Source organism: Calonectris borealis, chromosome 4, assembly GCF_964195595.1.
Source record: "Calonectris borealis chromosome 4, bCalBor7.hap1.2, whole genome shotgun sequence".
NCBI lineage: Eukaryota > Metazoa > Chordata > Aves > Procellariiformes > Procellariidae > Calonectris > Calonectris borealis.
In genome coordinates this window covers 20,728,109-20,748,375 of record NC_134315.1, presented here as the reverse complement: position 1 = coordinate 20,748,375, position 20,267 = coordinate 20,728,109, and the positions used below count along the sequence as shown (strand labels likewise).

General features: G+C 39.6%; 2 protein-coding genes across 8 annotated transcripts in view; one reads left to right on the top strand and one right to left on the bottom strand.

Annotated features, from left to right (window-relative positions):
* CCDC149 (coiled-coil domain containing 149) overlaps window positions 1-17,551 on the top strand; it is a 53,238-nt gene extending 35,687 nt beyond the window's left edge. For 5 of the 7 annotated variants that reach the window (XM_075148858.1, XM_075148860.1, XM_075148854.1 and 2 more), the window contains 4 exons: window positions 3,645-3,721; window positions 8,838-8,945; window positions 13,454-14,047; window positions 14,650-17,551. In XM_075148858.1, coding sequence (XP_075004959.1) covers window positions 3,645-3,721; window positions 8,838-8,945; window positions 13,454-14,046 — 778 coding nt within the window. In that variant the 3' untranslated portion in view covers window position 14,047; window positions 14,650-17,551. The remainder of the gene's footprint in view (window positions 1-3,644; window positions 3,722-8,837; window positions 8,946-13,453; window positions 14,048-14,649) is intronic. The other 2 variants (XM_075148859.1, XM_075148855.1) reach the window with 1 other exon arrangement.
* An 865-nt stretch (window positions 17,552-18,416) lies between these two features.
* Window positions 18,417-19,887, bottom strand: SOD3 (superoxide dismutase 3). Its single transcript, XM_075150537.1, has 2 exons — window positions 19,781-19,887; window positions 18,417-19,339 (listed from the first exon to the last, which is right to left on the bottom strand). The coding sequence occupies exon 2, from the start codon at window positions 19,321-19,323 to the stop codon at window positions 18,610-18,612; it is 714 nt and encodes a 237-aa protein (XP_075006638.1). The 5' UTR covers window positions 19,324-19,339; window positions 19,781-19,887; the 3' UTR covers window positions 18,417-18,609.
* Between the last annotated feature and the right edge of the window lie 380 nt (window positions 19,888-20,267).

Below are 20,267 nucleotides of genomic sequence, written 5' to 3'. Positions count from 1 at the left end.
CCGTTGCCACTTGCTCTTGGAACAGACACACTATTATTATTGCCACTTTTCTAAATATGTGGCATGATAAAAGGAGCTGTGGGAGTATGTGCCTAGGAACGAGTGGGCTAAATCCAGCCTTTAATTTTTTTAGCCCCATTTTTAAGAAAAAAAGAAGCTGTTTGGAAAGAAAACAGGTCATTTTCCCCAGGTGATTGGTAGCTACTACTGCTGAGTTTAAGTAACATCCTATGTTTTTCCTCACAAGCACATTAGCTTAATTTGAAAAGGCAGTTGTAAATGAATTCTGTATGCAGTAATGTGTTGCAAGTTTAAATAGTTACAAAAATGCAAAAATAAACAGTCCTAACCCTGTCTAGCAAGTGGATAAAAATCTTTTTTTCTTCTACCAGCAATAAACCGTTTATTAGATGTTCTTTTTAGTGCAATTTGTTCCTGAAATTGCCAGCACCCTTGCAAGCCAGATCAGTGTAGAAGCTGCTCTGCTGCTTAGACATGTTGCACTAATTTTAACATTTCTAACTTGAGCAAGCTCGGTCATGACCAAAATTACAAAAAGGATTGTGTCAGTCTGTAACTGAGTAAATGTTTCCATGTGCTGTATAGAACTAGATGTGTGACCGTGACAGACCCTATTTACAGATATTTGGGTGATTGTATTTGTATGAGGGTATATGGTTTCTGTAGAAAGATCTAAATTGAAAGTGAGCCAAACAGAGCTCAGGTGCTGTAAATCAGCACGGATCCCTTCAGATTATGGCCATGTATGTTGGGAAGCATGGGGGGGCTAGAAGAGAGCTTCTAAATTCAGGTGGGAGCATTGGTGCTGTTATGTGAACAACAGATTTCTGTAAACCTTATCCTGGAGGGAGGTTTAGACTAACTCCCTTCTTGCATTAGACACATGACCAGAGGACAACAGAAATAGCTATCGGCACCTTTGTCCATGACATGATCCTTCTGTTATCGTCAAAGGATCTGGTCCGCTATGGCTAGAGATAAAAAAATAGATTAGGGAATTTGATGCTACCAACCATACAGCCCCTTTAAAAATACCTACTGTTCCAGGCCACCACAGCTCAGTCTTCCCACAGCACATATGGAGGTGGCAAATTATCTGGAGGTCACAGGGGAAAAGAGGGAATGGGACGAACCACGCTGTGTTCAGGATTGCTTACATGTTTATTTTTCAAAAAATGTTTCTGTAAGAACTCACAGCTTTATGTAGGGTTCATTTCTCCCATACCTGCCTTCAGATAATGTAGTTCGGAGCAAACTAGAATCATACTCATCACTGAATATATTTTGCTTTCTTCCTGAATGAAAGGAGCAGGGTTAAGTATTGTCCTCTCTATTCGCCAACCATTGTTCAGAGCCGCAGAAGGATCCTTCTATGTGAGAACCTGCAGCAACAAAGGTTGAAAAATAGCTCAGTGCCTCTTCTGAGGATCCAGTAGGAATTATCAGGATATATTTGCTCCAAAACCTTTAGAAATAGTGTGGTACAGCTGATAAATGAATTATAAAATTTAAGAGAAGCAAGAGAAAAGTGACTTTGGTATTGTTGTCTGAATAAAAAGAGCAGTAGTAATAACTGAACTTGATTCAGTGGGTTGAGTTTCCTTCCATGATACAGCTAGGTGACAGGGAGGGCAGTATCTTCCCCCCCTTTTCTGCCCTGGAACTACTGGTGAACTACTTATGAAAATAATACGGATTTTTTCTTTTCCTGGCAGAAGTGCTAAACTTGTGACCCCTTTGAGGTGACAATCATTAGCCACATCAACTTTGTCTTGTCGTCTTGTCGGCTCCCTGGCTGAGCTAACAAGACATGGAAGAAGTCTTGCATCATCTCTGTTCCTCTAAGCCAGGGGAACTCCACGTCCTTCGTCTGACCTTTGGTGGGGCCTTAGGGAGGGAGATGGGAGTGGGCTCCCTGTGCGCGAGGTAGAGCTTCTTGTAAGTTGCTCTGTGCCTTTCTCCGTCACCTGTTGCGTGGTACTGCAGAGCGCAGTTGCTGGCTGTCGGGCCATACACTGGGGTGTGAAAGTAGAGTTATTAAGGCTGAGTCTCTCATAGCAGACGGAAGCATTCTGAAAGCGAAATCTAGACTTGAACATTTTTGATCGTAATTGGAGAAGACAGTGATAGATCCATCATAACCTTGGTCACCTATTTGATTACTGAGTTTCAATGGGGAAATAAACATAACTGCTCCCAAATGTCTTCTCTCCTCTGCTTGTAAATGTGATGGACTGTTTGCTTTTTAGTTGATATACACTCCTGTACCTCTCAGTGCTTTCTTTGATATTTATTATAAGCTTTCTCTTTCTCTTTTACATTCTTTCTCTCATCTTGATATTTTTGTAATCTTTAAAATACTTACAGACTTTTATTGTGTCATTGCAGAGCTCTCACAGTAGAGATTTCGAATTTCCTAGTCCTTGTTAATCAATTTTTCTAGCCCCTTTGATATTTGCTGGGTTTGCAATTCTTCATGTCCTTCCCAGATTCTGCCATCTTGTCAGGAATGACATTCCCAGTATGCTCAAATGTCTGCAGCATAAAACCCTCGGTGGAGAGCACGCAGTGCAGTATTACACAGCTTTGGTGAGCACGGGAAGATACTATTGCCTTGCTGTGTTGTGATATGCTGCTTCTCAGCATTCAGTTCAGATTTAACTGACTTATCCTGTTGCTGTAATTTGATGAGTAAAACTTGCTGTCCATTATCTCTGCTGTCATGTTTAGAATTGCTGCCTCGTCTGGATTTCTCACTATTGAGTATTGTTTGGGATTTATTTAAAGACTTTTAACTCTAGGAGGCTTGCTGTGCCTGTGAGAGAAACACTTGCAAAAATTCATTGGAAAAAAGAGCTCTCTTTGCAAGATAGAAATCTCTCATTTGATCTTGGGAGAGAATTAAGACTAAAAGTTAAATCCTGCAGGAGAGCTAACTGCAAATAGTATTTGTGTAGGAATCAGATACAAAAGAGGAGATGACCCAAGAAATGCAGTGAAAACTAAGAGTGGGTGATAAAGGCACTAAAGAGCTTGAAGCTTTGTAGTAAAGTAGAAAACAAGAGTTCAGCACTAAAAGAAAGATGTAGTGGAAAAGATTCCTTGCTATTTTAAGCAATCTGAGTGATAGAGAAACTAGGTGAAAATTGTGTCTTAGAACTTCAAAATCAATCTAGATGTTGTCTTGAGTTTTCCATATTTTGTCTGCATAGCTTTTACCTTCTGGTTTTAGCTGTAGAGAAAGAAAAAGTGACCGGGAAGAGATATTTGCAGGCAAGGAAATAGAAATATTGTGAGTTGCTATTCTTTGTCTTTACTGAAGGGCAAAGGATCAATGTCTAGTACATCCTAGACCTTTTTTTTTTTTAAAAAAAAAAAAAACATGGAATAGATTAGAGAACTATACTTCATTTTCTTTTAACTCTGGGGGGGGGGTTGTCCATTGCCATTAGTGAAAAGAGATGACTGTATACAGGTTTACTGCACTAGTTAAGTAACAAGTTAAAAATTCAACTGTAGTCATGTAAGCAATTGGGCTTTGGGCTTTGGTTACCTTAGTATAACAAAGAATCTCATCTCAGCTGACTATCCCTGGCTTTTGTTTTTGTTTTCTTTTTCCGAAGAATTCTAGGTAATCGAGTAGCAGAACTAGAAAAGAAATTAAGAACTTTGGAAATTGCTGGCTTGTGGAGTCTTCCAGGTTAGTAAAAATTCAAGAGAACAGCTTGCATTATTTAGTTTTCGAGGGTATATTTGCATTTAAGAAAAGCTTGGCTGTAATTTTTTTAACGACAGTTGTTTTGTGAATGTGCTGTTCAGCACATTTGCAAAATTAGAAACCTCTAATAAATGTTAAGTTGAAATCAAAAATCACTAGACTCTTTAAACTCTAAGTCAAATATGTATACTGAAAAAAAAAGTTTTAAATACTGGAAATAATCAAATTGTCTCCATAGTCTGCAGGCAAAAAAAAATGGAACTATTTTATTTAAACAGTTGTATAAAATAATACACAGGATATTGGCCATTCTGTTTTTCAACAAATTTTATTTATTAATTTTGTACTTCTTGTAATTTCCATGGATTTTATCGCTGTATTTTTAATGTTTTTCTGTAGAATTATAAACTCTGAGAAATTGGAAATGTAAATGCTCTTAAATTTTCTAGTCCATCTCTCCAGAACAGGCTTATTCCCTGTAGCATCTTAAGTATTGTATTTGGTTTTGAATTACTGAAGTAATGGGGGATTAATCTGCTTCCTAATAGACCTCGCTGTTAGGAAAATGTGCAATATTTAATTTACATTTACTTTTTGCTTCTTTTCTTCCCATTACACCTAATTGTGTCTTCTTTAACCACTGTAAATTATGCTACTCCGTTGTTGGTGTTTGCATCATTAGGCTTTGTTGTTTACAGCTTCCTATCAGTGCTGCTGGGGGTGGGAGATAGTGTGGTTTAGGCTTCTAGTTTTTTGGCTCTGTGTTTTTTACACCTAACCTTTCCATCTAGAAGAAAACATTTGAGAAAGCTGAGGAGACCTTCTGACAAACTGTTCAGCCGTTTGGCCTGATGTGGTGTATTTCCACTTTAGCTTGCCCCTCGTAGGCATTCTCAGTCACCTTTCTGGAACGGGCTCTCTTATTGACGCTTTCCAGAACTGAAGGTCCCAAATTTGTTTCCATGGATTACTCTTCATCACTTAGTCACTTCACTTAGTCACCTAACATACATAGTATACTTAGTGCATTTGCCCCTCCCTACATTCTGCAAAAGATGCGGGTGAAATATTTGTCTAAGATCCTCCTAACGCGGTTTTGTACATTAGTACAAATGTGTATCCTAAACGCACCAGTTTAAGGTACTGTAGTTTTTTTTCCAAAAACAGTGTTCCATGAAATTCGTACACTAATAAATGCAACATTTCTAATCTTTGCAAAATGTATTAAAAAAAATGGAACAGCGGGAACTTCTTGCACCATCGTTGGTCTATGTAGGTAAGACATCAAATTAATGTTTATACAATAACAACTGTCTCTTTCCTTCCTTTCTTTTGCTGCCTGAAGGCCTGAGCTACAATGTCTCAGTGGGATTTGGGAGTAGGTTCTGCTTGACCTATATTTTTAGTAACTGATTTTAGCAGTACGTTAAATATTGTCACTGCATGTAAATAAACGGAAATGTTATCTGAACATTTTTATATCTGATAGATTAAGATGTTCAGTCAAGTGAGTTAGATGACCACAAGAGAAATAGAGACTGCTCTACAAGACAATTCCTTTAAATTGAGGAAAATAGTAAGAAAGGATGATCTTAAATAGTTGTAAAGGAATTTTACACTGGATTGCGAGTTCTGTTGAGTCCCAAGGTTTGTTGATTTGCTGCTTGCCTTTTAAATCAAGAGTGCACTTTTGTTTCCCAGCGCACTCTAATCCCAAGGTCAGAAAGAGCCTTGCAACACCTGATGGGTCACCAATTTTCTTTTCAGAGCGTGGAAAGCTTCCGCTCCATAAAACAGCAGCTTGTAACAAATAGTGTGGGAACTACCACAGTGGACTCTGCAGCTGAATGTTGGCTCGGGTGAGGGGCAGAACGTGGAGAGTATCTCATCTAGTCAGTCTTAAATCCAGAGAGAAAAAATTTATTATTTGGTTGTAAATTGAACTTTTTATCATTAGAAAAAATACGCAGATGAAAGCTGATGTTCAGTCTAGCACTGAAAGAAACACACATTATAAATTGCAGGTTTTTAATCTGAAGTTAATGTTCCTACTTAGGCATCATTGTCCATATAACATTTATAACATCCCCTGTCACCATGATAATAATATCTTCCAAATGGTGTTAATAAATGATGTTAATAAACTTTATCCTACTGAAGAAAGAGCTTGACCGCTTCTAATTTTTTGTTAGGTGACATATTTGTTATCTGCTTTTTGAGCAATGCGTGAATGAACTATGGGGAAGCTAAATCAAGAGGAAGGGCATGTTTAATTTTTGAAATGGTGAAACTGGTAGCATAGCTCATTTTCTGTAGAAGTTCTGCCTACCACAAACTTTAGCTTCCCATATTTGGAAAATGGGCTTTAATTAAATGAATCTCTTGTGAGGTTCATTGCTGAAAAGCAAGCAAGCTTGGGCATAGATTTGGCTCCGATTTTCTTTTAATAAGCCTAGTTGCCTTCAGAAGGAAGCAGAGAATGTGGTGTTCGCAGAAGCATTTAATTCTTTGTTTTTTCTTAGGTACATTGTGGTTCAAATATGCATGCGTAATATGTTAAGTGTATTGAGTAATAGTACATAGTGAACACCACCTTATTCCTCTCACAACTTGATGTCACTAAACATTCAGATAAGTAATTCTGTATTTTTTGAAATCTATCATTTCCTGAAAATTCCCGATTTCCACTGAAAAAAAGCCTAAGAAAAGAGCTGACCATGACTCAGCCTTTTTCTGTCTGGGATGATAAGAAAGTTTCGGCGCTGCCTCTTGCTCTGCAGTAATCAGCATGGAGCAGAGGCAAGGTAGAATTAATGGGCTCAGCAGCTGCTGTGGGTATAGCCAGTTACAGCGGTGTAGGGTGCAGCAGAGGTTATAAGAGGATACCCGACCCTGGAGAAGAGAATGAAGAATTTACTACTACTTGAAAACTTATTTTTCTGCTTATTTTGAAATCTGTATACTTTTCACTAAAGCCTTGAAAAATTCATTAAATAGAGGAACACAAAGCTATATAAGTTATGAAATTGAGCTTACACGGCAGCTAATTGAAATTCCCTGTGTGTAAACCAACTTCTGATCGTGATTCACAGAATATAGTGCAGCAATACCCCCTTGTCCCTCCTTCATGAATGGATGTGAGTCACTGTTAATAAATAAACATGCATCGGACTCTTTGGGCCACATCTGTTGCTTAGATGTGTGGATACTGAGCTTAGCTTTGTTTTCTGTAACCAAGTTGCTTTTCAGAGAAAAATGTGAAAGTAAATGTGTTCACTGTGTAAATGCTGGCTGGAAGACAAGAAGTTTCTTTTCTGAAGCTTGTCTTGCAATCTTCAGGGACTTTAGCTCAGGCTTTACTTTTTTTAATTCAAAAAAAAAAAAAAAAAGACTCTGCTTGCTACTTTCCTGTTAAAGCCTCCCCCTCCCATTTTTTTTAATTCATCATCTTTTTTAATTTTACTTCCTCTGTTGGATTCTTTTGTATCTTTTTGGATATGTGGCTACTTTTGACTGTGTATGAATATCTATAGGATGTTTTCATACCACTAGTTCCCTGTATGATTTAGTTCTTCCAACACAAAATTCCTTTACCGTTACAGGAAAGTGCATTCGTCTAGGGGCTTTTGCATTTTGAAATAGCCATCAGATTTATTTTGCCTTTTTTAAAAAAATTTTAATTAATTTGCCTTACACTGGGGGGGGTTCTCCACTTTGTTGTTAGTTAATATTATTTTTATTACTTGCTATGGTGAAGGCAGAATTCTGATGCATACTTGACAGGGGGATCAAAGCTCGACAAGATCCATGTCTCGAAAGCATTAATTGCATTCATATTGCTGCAGTATATACCCCAACATGTTAAGGATATAAAAACGTCATTAATACCTTCAGGATCAAGGTATTTACAGCCAGTGCTTTCAAAATTAGTTAGGGATTGGGGTAGTCCAGTTGGACTCCCCATGGGAACAGCTTGACCTCCATTATTTCTTAGTAGGTACCAGAACTTTCTCAGAGCTGGATTTATTCTGGGTATCTCCTGACCTGGTGCTCTTTTGAAAGTCTTTGTCTTGGATGGGTGATTAGATTTAGGATGTTACCTTAAGGTGAAACGTACAAACAGATTTAGAGGGGAGAAGTGGTTGTTACATAAATGTCCGTTCTTATGAAGATAAATAGAGCAGTAGCTTGCCGCCTCCCCAGCCATTACTTATCGGTTGGCAGTTGTTCTGGAGGCCACACAACCACCACGCTTAGCTGATCTTGCACATTTCCTGCCATTTCCCCTCGAGGTTTAAGGTAGTGTCAGTCACTAAAAACACGAGCATCCTGAATAGTGGAGGACTTCCTAAAGGATCTGCAGGTGTTGCTTTCTGTATTGTTAAAACATGTAAAGACTAGGCATCTACAGCAGAGTCCTCAGCTGAAGAGTTTCTTGCACTATTTTGTCTGCAAAAGAGCTGGAAAATTGCCCTTTTCCATTTGGCTTAAAACAAAAATGCTCAGAAATGTTTTTGGAATTTTCAGATTAAAATCCCTCCTGTTCCCCAGCAATGTATGCTTGTTTGCTCCCTCAGTTCTTAAGTATGCTACACTTTTAATATTTTTTTTTAAGGGAGCATCGTAGGATAATATGTGTGTGAGTCTGTAGTGTAAAACTACATATGTGGTACGAGCAGGTTCATCATTGAGGCAGAGTAATAGAGAGTAAAGAGTCAGTGCTGAACACTTGCTGGTAATAGCATGCAAATGATCCATTACTCTTTGTAAAACTTTTGGTATGATCTGATTATTAATATTCTGAATTGAATGCTAATTGCTAATACAATTTGCTGCATACAGCAGCAGTGGTCTTCTTTCAAAATCTCTCTTTTACTCAGTACTGCAGGTAAAAACATATGCCTTCTCTGAATTTGACTTGCATATTCCAGCTCCAGTACAGAGTATTTTTTCCATGCTGTAGAAGGATCATTTGAGATGCTTTTCCTGTGCTGTACTTTTCAATAACATTGCAAAAAAATAGTGTATGTTTGAATATCATTAGTGAACAATGGATGTAATTGGTGAATTAATAGTTCTAACACTTCGATTGTTTCAGGTGGAAAGGATACCATAACATTCAGTGACCCAGCCTTGCCTGTTATACAGCGGTCCAGGTCACAGTTGTTAGCATTTACTGATAAGCCACAGAAAACTGAAGTACAAGGTGAGCACCTGGAACATAAGGAGCATGATGAAAGCTGAGCACTCATTTCTTTCCAAATAAAAAGTAATAAATTTTCATGGTGGGGTAGCAGAAGGCAAAGTTTCAGTGGTCACAGAGATTGAATAAATCATCCAGAAGTAAAATGGATAGATGGTCCCAGTACGAATAGCAAAGAAACGACTGAAAAATGACTGTTGAATAGATTGCACAGGGTAGGGATCAGGTCTATACTCCTCAAAGAATTTTCCTGCCAGATAACTTGATACTGTGAGACAATATTCATGCCATCTATGTTACAGTTAACTGCCTCCTGCTCTTTTTCCCTCAGTTAAAGTGCATGGTAGGAAAGCAGTCTGTGGAACTGGCTTAGCACTTTCCTGCATTATAGCTGATATCTAGATGAAAGGCTTCCTGATTGCGCCCGGTAAATTGAAATACCCAACTCGTTTTCCCAGAGAAATTGACTGCTTTTTTTATAGTCTTGCATGTGTTTTGTTAAAAATCCTTCCCCAATAGCAAGCTCTAACATCTCTCCAAAGTCAAGCTTAACTTTATTTGACAGTTGCAGAAGATAGTGTTTTGCTGATAACCTTGATTTTTTTTTCCTTAGTTTTTTGTAAGGGATGGGAGATGGATTACTATGCTTGCCTATCGGCATTTGGATAAGCTCTTTAATGGGCATAACATTTTGGTATGCCCAGATCAGCTAACCATGAAGCATCATAAACAATTTATTTATTAGTCCTGAAACTAAATAGATTGTGGCTTAATTTTGACTTTATTATCCATGTCATCATCTGATAAAACTTGACATCCAAACCGATCATTTTTTATAATCTTGATCAGCTGATATTTTTGCTAAAGATAAGTGAAACTATTGTGAATAGTTCTCCAGTGAGTAATAACTCATAAATATTCATTTTTTGCCTGCTTAATCATTGATTTTTAATTAAATCTGCAGTTACGGAAAGTGTTTACTTGGTGGCATTATTCTCTTTCCTTTATGTATTTGTCATAGGTGAGGTTGGTATTACAGTTTTGATTAAAGCTGCCTGTCACATCTCATCAGACCCTGTTTCTGTTGCTTTGTAACACTGCCAAACTTAAGCTCTGGGCTGAAGCTTTCCATGCTGTGTTTTCTACTTCAGCTGATTTTTTTAATGTCAGCCAAATCACTTTTTTGTGTTAAATTCTGATGACCACATGTTTTGTTTTGTTTTTTTTTCCTTTGTTTTTTTTTTTTTTTTAAAAAACATGCAAGTATTTAGTGTATCTATAATTGAAAGGAATTTAAAATCTGGGGAAAAGGTTTCCACCCTGAGAAAACAGGCTGGAGTTTCCATCCCATTCTAAACCATTCACTTTCAAATCTCATCTGCTAAAAACAATGAAAAACAAACCAATGATTCTGTTGAGCTTGCTTCGTGCCACCAACGCTGGTAAAACTCTGCATGCACCATTCCTTCAAGATAATGTAAAGCTGGAGCAGGGAGGAAAGGAAGGCTGAGCTCAGGACTCTCAAGCGGTGGGAAGACTAGAGTAGATGGGGACTGACAGAGTCGAAGGAAGTCTGAGTGAGGGGGACTTGTGTCTGGCTGAGCAGAGGTCAGAGCACAGGAGTGAGGAATCAAACTGCTGACAGTGAAAGCAAGGCGTGATAAAAAAGATTGAAAGGTGGATGAGAAATGGGCAGAGTGAGTGTAGGGGCTGGATAAACAAAGGGATATAGGGCAGGAGCAAAGAGCTAGGCAGGGAAAGGGAAGAATACAATAAAAGAGCCTTGGAGATGATAAGGCAGACAAGGATTAGGCCTGTGGCAGTCATAGGAAGAATCTGCTCCCAGTAGGTCGTCACCCTCCTTCCCCCTCCCCATCCCACAACCAGAAGAGAGCCAAGATCAGTCACAGAAATCCTGTCATCAAACTGAAGTAGGTTAAGAAATTACTGTTCTGCCTGCGCAAACAGCTTGTTTTTTTCCTTTGCATGTGGCTCAGTATACCTGATAACCTGCAGTGAGAACTCAGACAAAACTCACCTCTGTGATAGTTTAAATAAACGGGGCCAACTTCTCAGTGACACAGATGAGCTCATATATATTACCAGCTGTGCGGGGGATGCCATAGCTTCTAGCAGTAGGTGGAGCAACAATAACTTCTTCCGTTGCTCCAGATCCTTTTTCTGGAGGGTGTTTGGGGCTGCCATCTTCCCTTCGCAGCCTGGAAAGGAAGCAGTGTGTTTTCAGCTGTAGGGCATGTCGCTGTGCTTGGAGTCACACAGCTCCTCTGCAGTCAGCAGCTATATGGGAGTGATGCACTGAGACACCTTTTGTGCCACTCTGCGTAGAGAATGACTGTCTGTTGTTGAGTTTTAGGAGCTTGGTGCATATTGCATCTATACAGTGTACCTCCAAAATCTTGGCAGCTGGGAAGAACATAGGAATGTGTTCATCTGCCTTTGTTTATCAAGCAAGTATGCCCTTGGTTTAAAAGTATTCCAGAAATAGAAACAAATCCACTTTTATTTTCCTATTAGTTGAATGATCAGTTGAGTGAAAACAGTTGATAAGCAGAATAGCATTGAAATTCTTACGTATCTTTAAATACTAGGCCTGATGTCACCTTGATCAGCTATGATCCTTTAAATAGTACCATTGATATTTGGTGCCTGTTTGGCCCAGGAAACATTTTTAGCCTTTGCACTAACATACATTCTTTATCTGAACTTTCTATAATACATCAAATGTTGCTCTAGCTAGATCTACAGATAATCGGAGGGCTTTTTCAGGCTTTTTTTTATCTAATCTATCTGCTTACCCTGATCTCATCAAGACCTGTTTTAGTCTGTACTTGTTAATCATTGTTTCAGTTAAGCTGGGTGGTAGAAGTCTGTAGGATATACTGTGCAGTTCCTGTGTGAAAATGCATAATGACATATTACAATCATATGAATTGAAGACTGTCGTGTGCCACCAAATCTCACTTTATCCAATGCACAGGATGGATAGTGTCGTGGGATAGACTGTACTTGAGCATCACAGCTGCTAATGAACAGCTATTCAGGTCTTTTTCCTCTTCATTGTTGAGTGCATTGTTCCTGCTGTATTGCCTGTGCGCTATTTCAAGCATTCCCTGAAGACAAAAGTACTGTTTTTCTATGAACTTTTCTCTGGTGTTCTAGTGCTTTGAAACAATTTGTCTTCAGAAAATTGCAGCAAGGTGATGGGATGGTGTTATCCCACTGTAGAGGGAGGAAACTGAGGCAGGCAAAGAATAAGGTAGAGTCCCTGCGGATTTTGAGTGCCAATTTGAGGTACATAAGTTTTGGCTCTTTTTGGAGCACTTTGAGTATGTGTGTTCAGATATACAACATGAGCAGAGCAGTACTGCAAATCAAGCTCCTAGGTTTCCAGCTGAGTGCTCAGATAATGAGGATTAGATCCAGTGGGTGATCACCTTTTGAAAGTTAATTTATCCCTGCCTTTTCCACAGACTTAAATTCCAGCTCTATTCAGAGTAGCATTCCTAGCTTCCTTAATGGTAGTAAGAGTGTCTGTTCCCTTCACGCCAAGCCTTGTCTCACTCACTCTGCAGCTCCCAAATTATAAATGAGGCGGGTCTGATAGAGACAGTAGGCTCCTGTATTGTCTAGTTCTGATTCCTCCCTGCAGCCAGGCTGTCCTGTGCAGTGCGTGAGGCAGGATTCTTGCAGGAGAAAGAGAGTAAATGCTTATATACTAAAAGGTAATGCATATGCACGACAAGAGTCATTTTAAGCTGTCAATGCAGCCGTACTTCTGGCATTTCCTAATTTTTCTTACTTGACTTGCAACCTTATTTTCAATGAGGCTTTTTGTCCTTTACTGAGATGAGGACAAATTCTCTCTCTTTCACAAAGCTGTTTGTTTACACATTGCTGTTTTCTCTATTCTGACGCTTTGTTCAGTGTTTGCCTTTTGGTATAATGGTATATTCAAAATTCTTCCACTGCTGCTTTGTTTTATGCTGTTACCCGAATTAGAATAATCTTTTATGTTAGGAGAAAAGTTGCAGGACCAATAACGAAACTTCATTATTGGATGAAAGCCTGTGAAAAGCTCCAAATAAATGGAGCTTGTGTTAACCCCTGAAAGTGGTAGTGATGTGGGGATTAATGCTAAGCTGTGCCAGAAATTTCTGTAGCTGAGTGCCTTGCTTAGACTTGATACTCTTTTGATAAAGCTTGCCTGACCCTGCTGTTCTACAGCGTGGTATCGACTATGACTCTTTTAGAGTTGTCGGTGTTAGGGAAAGACAGGCTCCAAAACAGGGCCAGATCCAGCAGGAAACCTAGTGTTGATTGCTTATCATCTAAGAAATGGGCCTGGGATGGGATAGGGAGTCACTCTTAGAATTTCCTTACTGAGGTAAACGTCTCTGTGGCCTGGCAGTGGTGGTGACGGTGCTCAGGTGAGGTACATAATGAATACCTGTGACTGACTACAGCATCTCGCTGTTCCATTTCTCTTTTAGCAGAACAGAAGGGAGAACGTGATGAAACTTGTGCTGTTGCAAGTGAGTCCCTGGCTCCAGAGGGAACAAACTTAAATAACAGAAACCAAAATAAACATTTTTATCCTTCATTACCCCAGCTACCTTCCGAGGAAGAAGAAATAAACAAGCTCGGAAGTCAGATAATTAAACTGACAGAGCAGGCAGTTGCAGAAATGGAAGGGAAAAGAGCAGACGCTTCCGCAGGGGAGCAGAACACGGTGGTTGGAGCAGAGCTTAATGGTTCATCTGAGGGAGAGTTCCCACTTTCCAGCCCTGACCCATCTGACCCCACAGATCCCTCAAACTCAGAGAACGAACAAACAGCTGAAACTGAGGCCCTGAAAGACAACGACGAAACCTCAGAGAGCGATTGTGAAATTCCAAATGAAAGAGGGGATCAAAATTGCAGCACCGTGGATGTGATGCATACTGAGGACCCTGCAAGGCATGGACGGCTCAGTGTTACAACTGAACACACAAATAACAGCTTTGAGGAGCTCCCTGAATCTGAAAACAAGAAACCATCTGATCCTGCTGAAAATTGTGAATATTTGGATAACAGTTTGGCCTGAGGTATGAAATCCAGGCCCTCGAGCATCTATCTCACTGTAATCCTTTTGCAGTGTCTGTGCTGCTGCGAATATGATCAGTGAAACAGTGTGCCATAGGGTTGATTTTTGCATTGAACTGTTAATATTTGTCTAATAAAGGTGTTTTTCTGTTAGTTTTGGCTACAGTGTACCAAAAACGTAAATTACCTAAGGGAAGGAATTAGGGATGAGATTTAATCATGTTGGGTTTTTGTAATGAGTTGAAGTTTTTACATAGATTGATGTAATTTACATTAGTGTAGCAAAGAGACCAATGATAATGATTTATCATGTTATCACTAGGCTTCTGTAACGTGTACGGTCCTAGTGCTGGACTGTATTTTAATGGTTAGAAGTGTCTTCCAAGGATAAATTGAGAAGCATCTTGAGGCTGCAAGCTTTTGCTTGTTTCTCAGACTGCATTCTATTTCTCTTTACATATAGTGTCTGTAAGTACATCCTTAGGATAAAATCCCTATTCCCTTATAGGAAGTTTCTGAAAACAATCCCTGCATGTATATAGTTCTCTCATTACAAACCTTTATATCTTCTCAACTGTACAAAATTTTTCCTTCCCTTTCCCAGCTCATCTCATGAAAATGCAGGGAGTTATTTCACCAGATACTGAGAACCTAATTGAATGAAGCTCTGAAGGAAACATCATCAGAGAAGCCAGAAGTCTTTCTGTGAGAAACAGCAATGCTGTTCCAAAGCAAGGAGAACAGCAAGAGGAGAACCAGTGATGCCCTGTCCACCCACTTAGCTCTCTGTTACTGGAATTGCATTCCTCAACTTACAGGAGCTGGAACAGCCCTCGGGCTGAGTAATGGGTGGTAGATTTCAGCCTACTCCATCTGTGCCCTCCTTTTTAAAGGAATCTGTGTCTTTTTTATTTTCTTATGTTTTGGAATTAAGGATAACTCTTCCTTTCCTCCTCATTTCACCAGTCTATGGTGTGGTAGAATGTTTATTTGCATTGTTGCTGCCTTCTTAAACTTCTTCCCTTGTTGATGTTTAGTCGTAGGAAAACATTCCTATAATAACTGGGGAAAAGGGAGGCTGCTGTGTCATTCCCTAGTTTGCTCCTGATGCTGGAGCTGTGCCACTCTGCTCCTAGGAAGGCAGCAACAAGGGAATACTTAACGTTGAAGTTAGCAGCTGTTGGAGAGGGGGAGGCACGTCCTTCCTCTCCTGTTTGTAGCATAAGGAATAGTCTCTGCAGCTGTGGAGCTTCTATGGGCCAGCAGCCATCAAGGCAATTTTTCTGCTGGCTTGGGACCTAATTGTCTGTAAATGTTCATTTCTCACTCCTAGAACTTGAAACCAATCAGAGAGAATTAAACCAAATTTAATAAAATACTACTAATAAAAAGGAAAATCCCTCCCAGATTGAGCCTTCTTTGACAAGTAACTGCCAGCTGCAAATTTTTACAGCCCACTTGTCAGCTATTGAATAAACAGAGTTATATTAGCAATACTGACAAACTCTTCTGTATATGGAAGATGAGCTAGCAGGTGCTGCCATAATCAAGGTGTCAGAGTCCATGAACAGTTTGTATTCAGCAGAAGAAAGGCTGTATGTAAATTATTACATACAAATATAAGGAGTGATAGTGGGAAGGTGAAAAATGTGTCTTGTCTCTGTTCTCATGTGTTTTCCCTAGCAGGTGCATTCATGTAACCCTTTCAGTGTCTGTCTGCAGGCAATAAAGCCATACTCACAGTGCTCCTCAAATACGTTTCCTTTCTCTTTAAAGGTAAATTGACATTGCAGCGTTTCACTCATATTAAGCAGCAGCCCTTAGGAACAAAAACCATCTGTATATTTAAGTGTATTAGGGACATGAAGCAGTAAAAAGTTTTTCTTTCATTATCCTGATCACCGTTTAAGTTCCTCGCTACCTGAAAAACCAAGAAGAGTTTAAGTATTTGAAAGATTGTTATGTTGTTCCCATTAATTGTAACTGACTGCTTTATTAACTCATTTATATGACGGTACTGACAAGTCGGAAGAGAAATAGCTGCAGAAACTGAAATCTGTGGGAGAATGTGGCAGGATTTTTTCCTTTAGTGCTTGAATGTCACATGAAGCAGCATTTTATTCAAGATGTATTCTTTTCCATCTTTCACAGACTAATCTTGCGCAGAGCTAAATATCAATGCAGTCAGAACTGAGGCAAGCAAATAAGGAGGTCAAGATTTCACGTAGCTGAGCTCAGAAATGTTGAGGGTGTTATATTGTTTCCCCGTCCTGTGTCTTTCCTGACCCACAGTTGTCTGAGTTAGCGTTTTGCTCCTGGTCCCTTAACAGACAGTTAACGCTATTAATTAATTAAAAGCTTGGTGCAAAAACTTGAGCAGGTAGAAGCAGTGCTGGACCAACAGCTTTTTAGTGCCTCATTCGTTGATTCTTTTTAGTGTGTTTTTTCTGTAAGGACATAGTGATGTACAACCCAACAATTAGGACATCTTGGTAATTATCCTCACACCATTCTCCCTCTTAGATGCCATTTTTGTATCTTTGCAATCATTAAATTCCAGTGAGATATCTAGATCGCTGGAAACCTCATTTTTAGTGCTATATCACTGCTGCAATACTGTCCCTCTCCTTTCTGCCGTAGTGAATGTGTATTCGAGCTACGTTTTTAGCCTTCTCCCAGGAACACAAGACTTCAAAGCCAGGAGACTTGTAGAAGTAAGACATCTTTGCTGCACTATGTGATAACTCATTGAATATTCTTGTCAGCATCTTCCTTGGATATTGCTTTAATTGATATTGTTGTGCTGTTAGAACGATGATTTTGTTTCCCAGTAAATTAATTAGTGTTTTGTTGTGGAATCAACACTACTTTAGGTTTGGGGGGAGGGGGTGGTTTTGTTTGGGTGTTTTGGGGGATTTTTTTAGACTTGTGTTCCCTTTTTCTAGGACTTTAGAAATGCAGAAGTCACATCCAGAGATACAGGTCTTTTTGGTGTTGGGCTCGGGGGAGGCAAACGGGGAAGGGAATGTTGTGGCAGGAGTATGGAGAAGATGCATTTCACAAACTGATTTTAAGGAGGTTGTCTCACCTGAAAGCGAATTCATGCATTATCTGTGAGAAGGATTTCATTTGAAATTAAGATGTGGTGGTTATTTAAAAAACAATGTTCACTGAATTTGTAAAATAAGTGTGTGCAACTGACAGATTAAGAAGCATCTTTCAGAATGCTGCTGCTTTTCTAAGTGAGACTATTTTTAAGCATATGGGAATTTGTATAATGAAGACAGTGGAATTTCTTTAATCCATATGAGCTCAGGAATGTATTTCAAAATCTTAACTGAGATTAAGTTGAAAGTCTGCTACATTTCTAAAAGATAGGATTTGTTTACCAGCTTCTGTTTTGTAGTTTTAGTTTATAAATTATGCAGTTTAATTTATTTGCAAACCTCTCTTTTGTTCAACTATATTAATACATTTTGTCATCTTTAATAAAAACATTTCCTGATACGCTTGTTCTACCTGCTTGTTTCCTTTTCTTTTCTCAGTATCAGATGAATGATAGTCATGAGGTAGTGTTTTAGTATTTTCAGTGAGTTATGTTAAATTAAAAAAGAAAAGCTTTATTGAGTGAGAGTTTTAAGTCTGAAAATTATCATCTGACTTAAATCTTTTCACTATCACTTCTCCCAGTCTAAATTGACTGATTTACTTCCTACATTTTTGTATGAACAAACACACTCAGTATTTTTTGGCTTTGAAAATAATGTTTATCTCTGATGTGCTAACTTTATCATCATTGTCTCAGCAGCACTAAAACTTTTGTATACAGCTTAGTAACTAACAGGCACAAACTAGAGGCTTTAGGGAATTTTTGCTGGGGAGTGATGGTAAACTGGAGTATTTCTTTTAAGTCTGCTTTCAGATGTAAACAGTGTGACTTAGCTATAGCCGTGTGGTGGACAATTTAAAATGGTTAACAAGCTTATCCATGTTTGAGAATAAAACCTGAAAATACAAGTAGAATAATGTAATGGATCTAAAGTTGTCTGTACTTTCCCTTATTTTTAGGGGAAGTCCATTAGCCAGGTCTTGCAACACAACACCCAACACTGTTGAAAGCGTAGAGATCTTTTTGCCTTTCAGATTTGCAGCTAAATACAGGATAGCATCTAATGAGAGGCAGTTTCTTACTTATTCATATTAACTTTTTTTCCCTTTGGTATCTCACTTACGATCCCCTAAGAGCCCCTTACAGCACACAGACACTTTACAGACTATCGACTGTATCCATTAGCACTCTTACTTACATGCATTCAACTCCCAAACTGCACAAAAGGGAATCTTTTCTCTTCAAGAAAATACATCACAATGTTGAGTTGATGCTGTTTTTATTGATGGGCTTACAGAAAGGAGGCTCTACAAAGTGATACGCATTTCTTAGAGGAGCAAGTGAATGGAAATGGGAATCCCTTAGCCGTATTTCTTAGCGGCCAGTGGCACAGCCTAAGGTACTTTGTGCTGCCCAGGCCTTAGCCGGCTTGTTGGTCTTCACTTAAGCCTGGTTCTATGTTCGTTGTTTGAGCCCTCTCTTCTTCTTGTCTGTAACCTCAGACAGTTTCTCTTCCCACAAGTTCTTGTTGCATATCCCAATCACGCAGCAAGCCAGACGTTTCCCAGCATTTCCGTTTTCCAAACTGGCCTTATTGTTGCCCTTGCCCATGTCGTCTTCCTGCTCATGGATCACAACGGATCTGCCCATGATGGAATATGGACCAAACATAGTGGCAAAGAGATTTGTTTTGCATTTTCTGATTTTGCCTTCTTTGGGAAAAAAGTTGCCGAAATCCCCCGGGTGGCGGGGGTGATTCACGCTGAAAGGGTTATAGTGTCCTCCTGTGGAATCGCAGCCGTTGCTGAGATCGCCAAGCTCGTGGATGTGTATAGCTCTACCAGATTGATTATTATCCAGCGGAAACCCATCCAAGTAAAAAATGGCTTCTAATCTTCCATATGAGTAATACTGTCTGAATAAGACTTGTCCAGTCACTTGTGGCTTGTCAGCATCTATTTTGGAGCTGGGCTTCATTTCACAAGTGGCGTAAATCATCCCATCAGTCTCGTTACCAGGCACTACCGGATAGAGCAAATTCTGCCAGAGGTCGTTCACCTTTTTCTGTATGTCATGAAATGACTCTCGGCTTGGATCAGTTTCTTTGTCTGTCATGACACCAGAGGCAGACAGGGCAAGCCCAGTGACCAGGGAAAGAAGCAGAAGCATCTTGGCAATTCAGAGCCTGCAAAAGGTACAAGAAGCTCCAAAGAATTAAGAGCGTTTTGCAGCAGTAGGGCTGGGGAGAAAGGCACGTAGCCTGTGGCGGGGCTGAGCGAAACAGCTGGAGCATGGTCCCGGTGGACTGCTGCTTTCTAAATCTGTCTAATGTGATGAACTGAAACTAAATCGGAACGCATACGCATGTTTAAACATACACAACTGACAGCCGTGACTAAAAGAAATACATTTTCCACTAGATCTTGATCTTAAAAACTGCCTCTGTTTCCCTGCAGGAAGCAAGTAAGCCAAAGCGTTATTAAATCTCTTTTTGAGTTTGTATTGAGACTTTTCTCCTACTACAGATTCCAGCAAGACAGTTTGCCAGCAGGATTTTTTTGGTCCATCTACTTAACCACTACTTAGGCATTACAAACGAGAAGTAAAAATCCAACAAGCTGATTACCTTGCAGAGCTGCTGCAGAACCCCTCAGGAGTAGCCCTTTGCTCCCCTAAAACGAGATGTGATCAGACAGAAAGCCAGAGCTGTTTGAAGTTGATGCTTATGGGAACTGCGTGTTTGTGTAAAAGTTAGGTAACGCCGGCTCAGGGGAGGCGTCACCGGGAGAACCGAGGGAGGGAGGGAGGGAAAGAGGGAGGCGGAAAAAGTTTTAGGCATTTTTGTTTTGGGCAGGGTGAACACTTTGTCCTTTCTTGGTTAGTTTGTTAGTCTGGCTCTCGGGCCTCACCGACGTTCCAAAAAAAAGGAAAAAAGTCATCAAGCTTTTAAATTAATCTTCCTTTTGATGACTTCATGTGCTTATCTAAAACCAGTGACCTTCACCATGCAGTGAGGGGGGAGGAAGGAGCTTTATTAAGGCACAGTTGGGCAGTTCGCTCACTTATGTGCTGGTTGTCCTGGAGCTGGTTTGCATTTTTATTTCTTCATTAGT

Coding starts and splice junctions, on each gene's coding strand:
- SOD3 (XM_075150537.1), bottom strand. CDS start 19,323: ATGCTTCTGCTTCTTTCCCTGGTCACTGGGCTTGCCCTGTCTGCCTCT.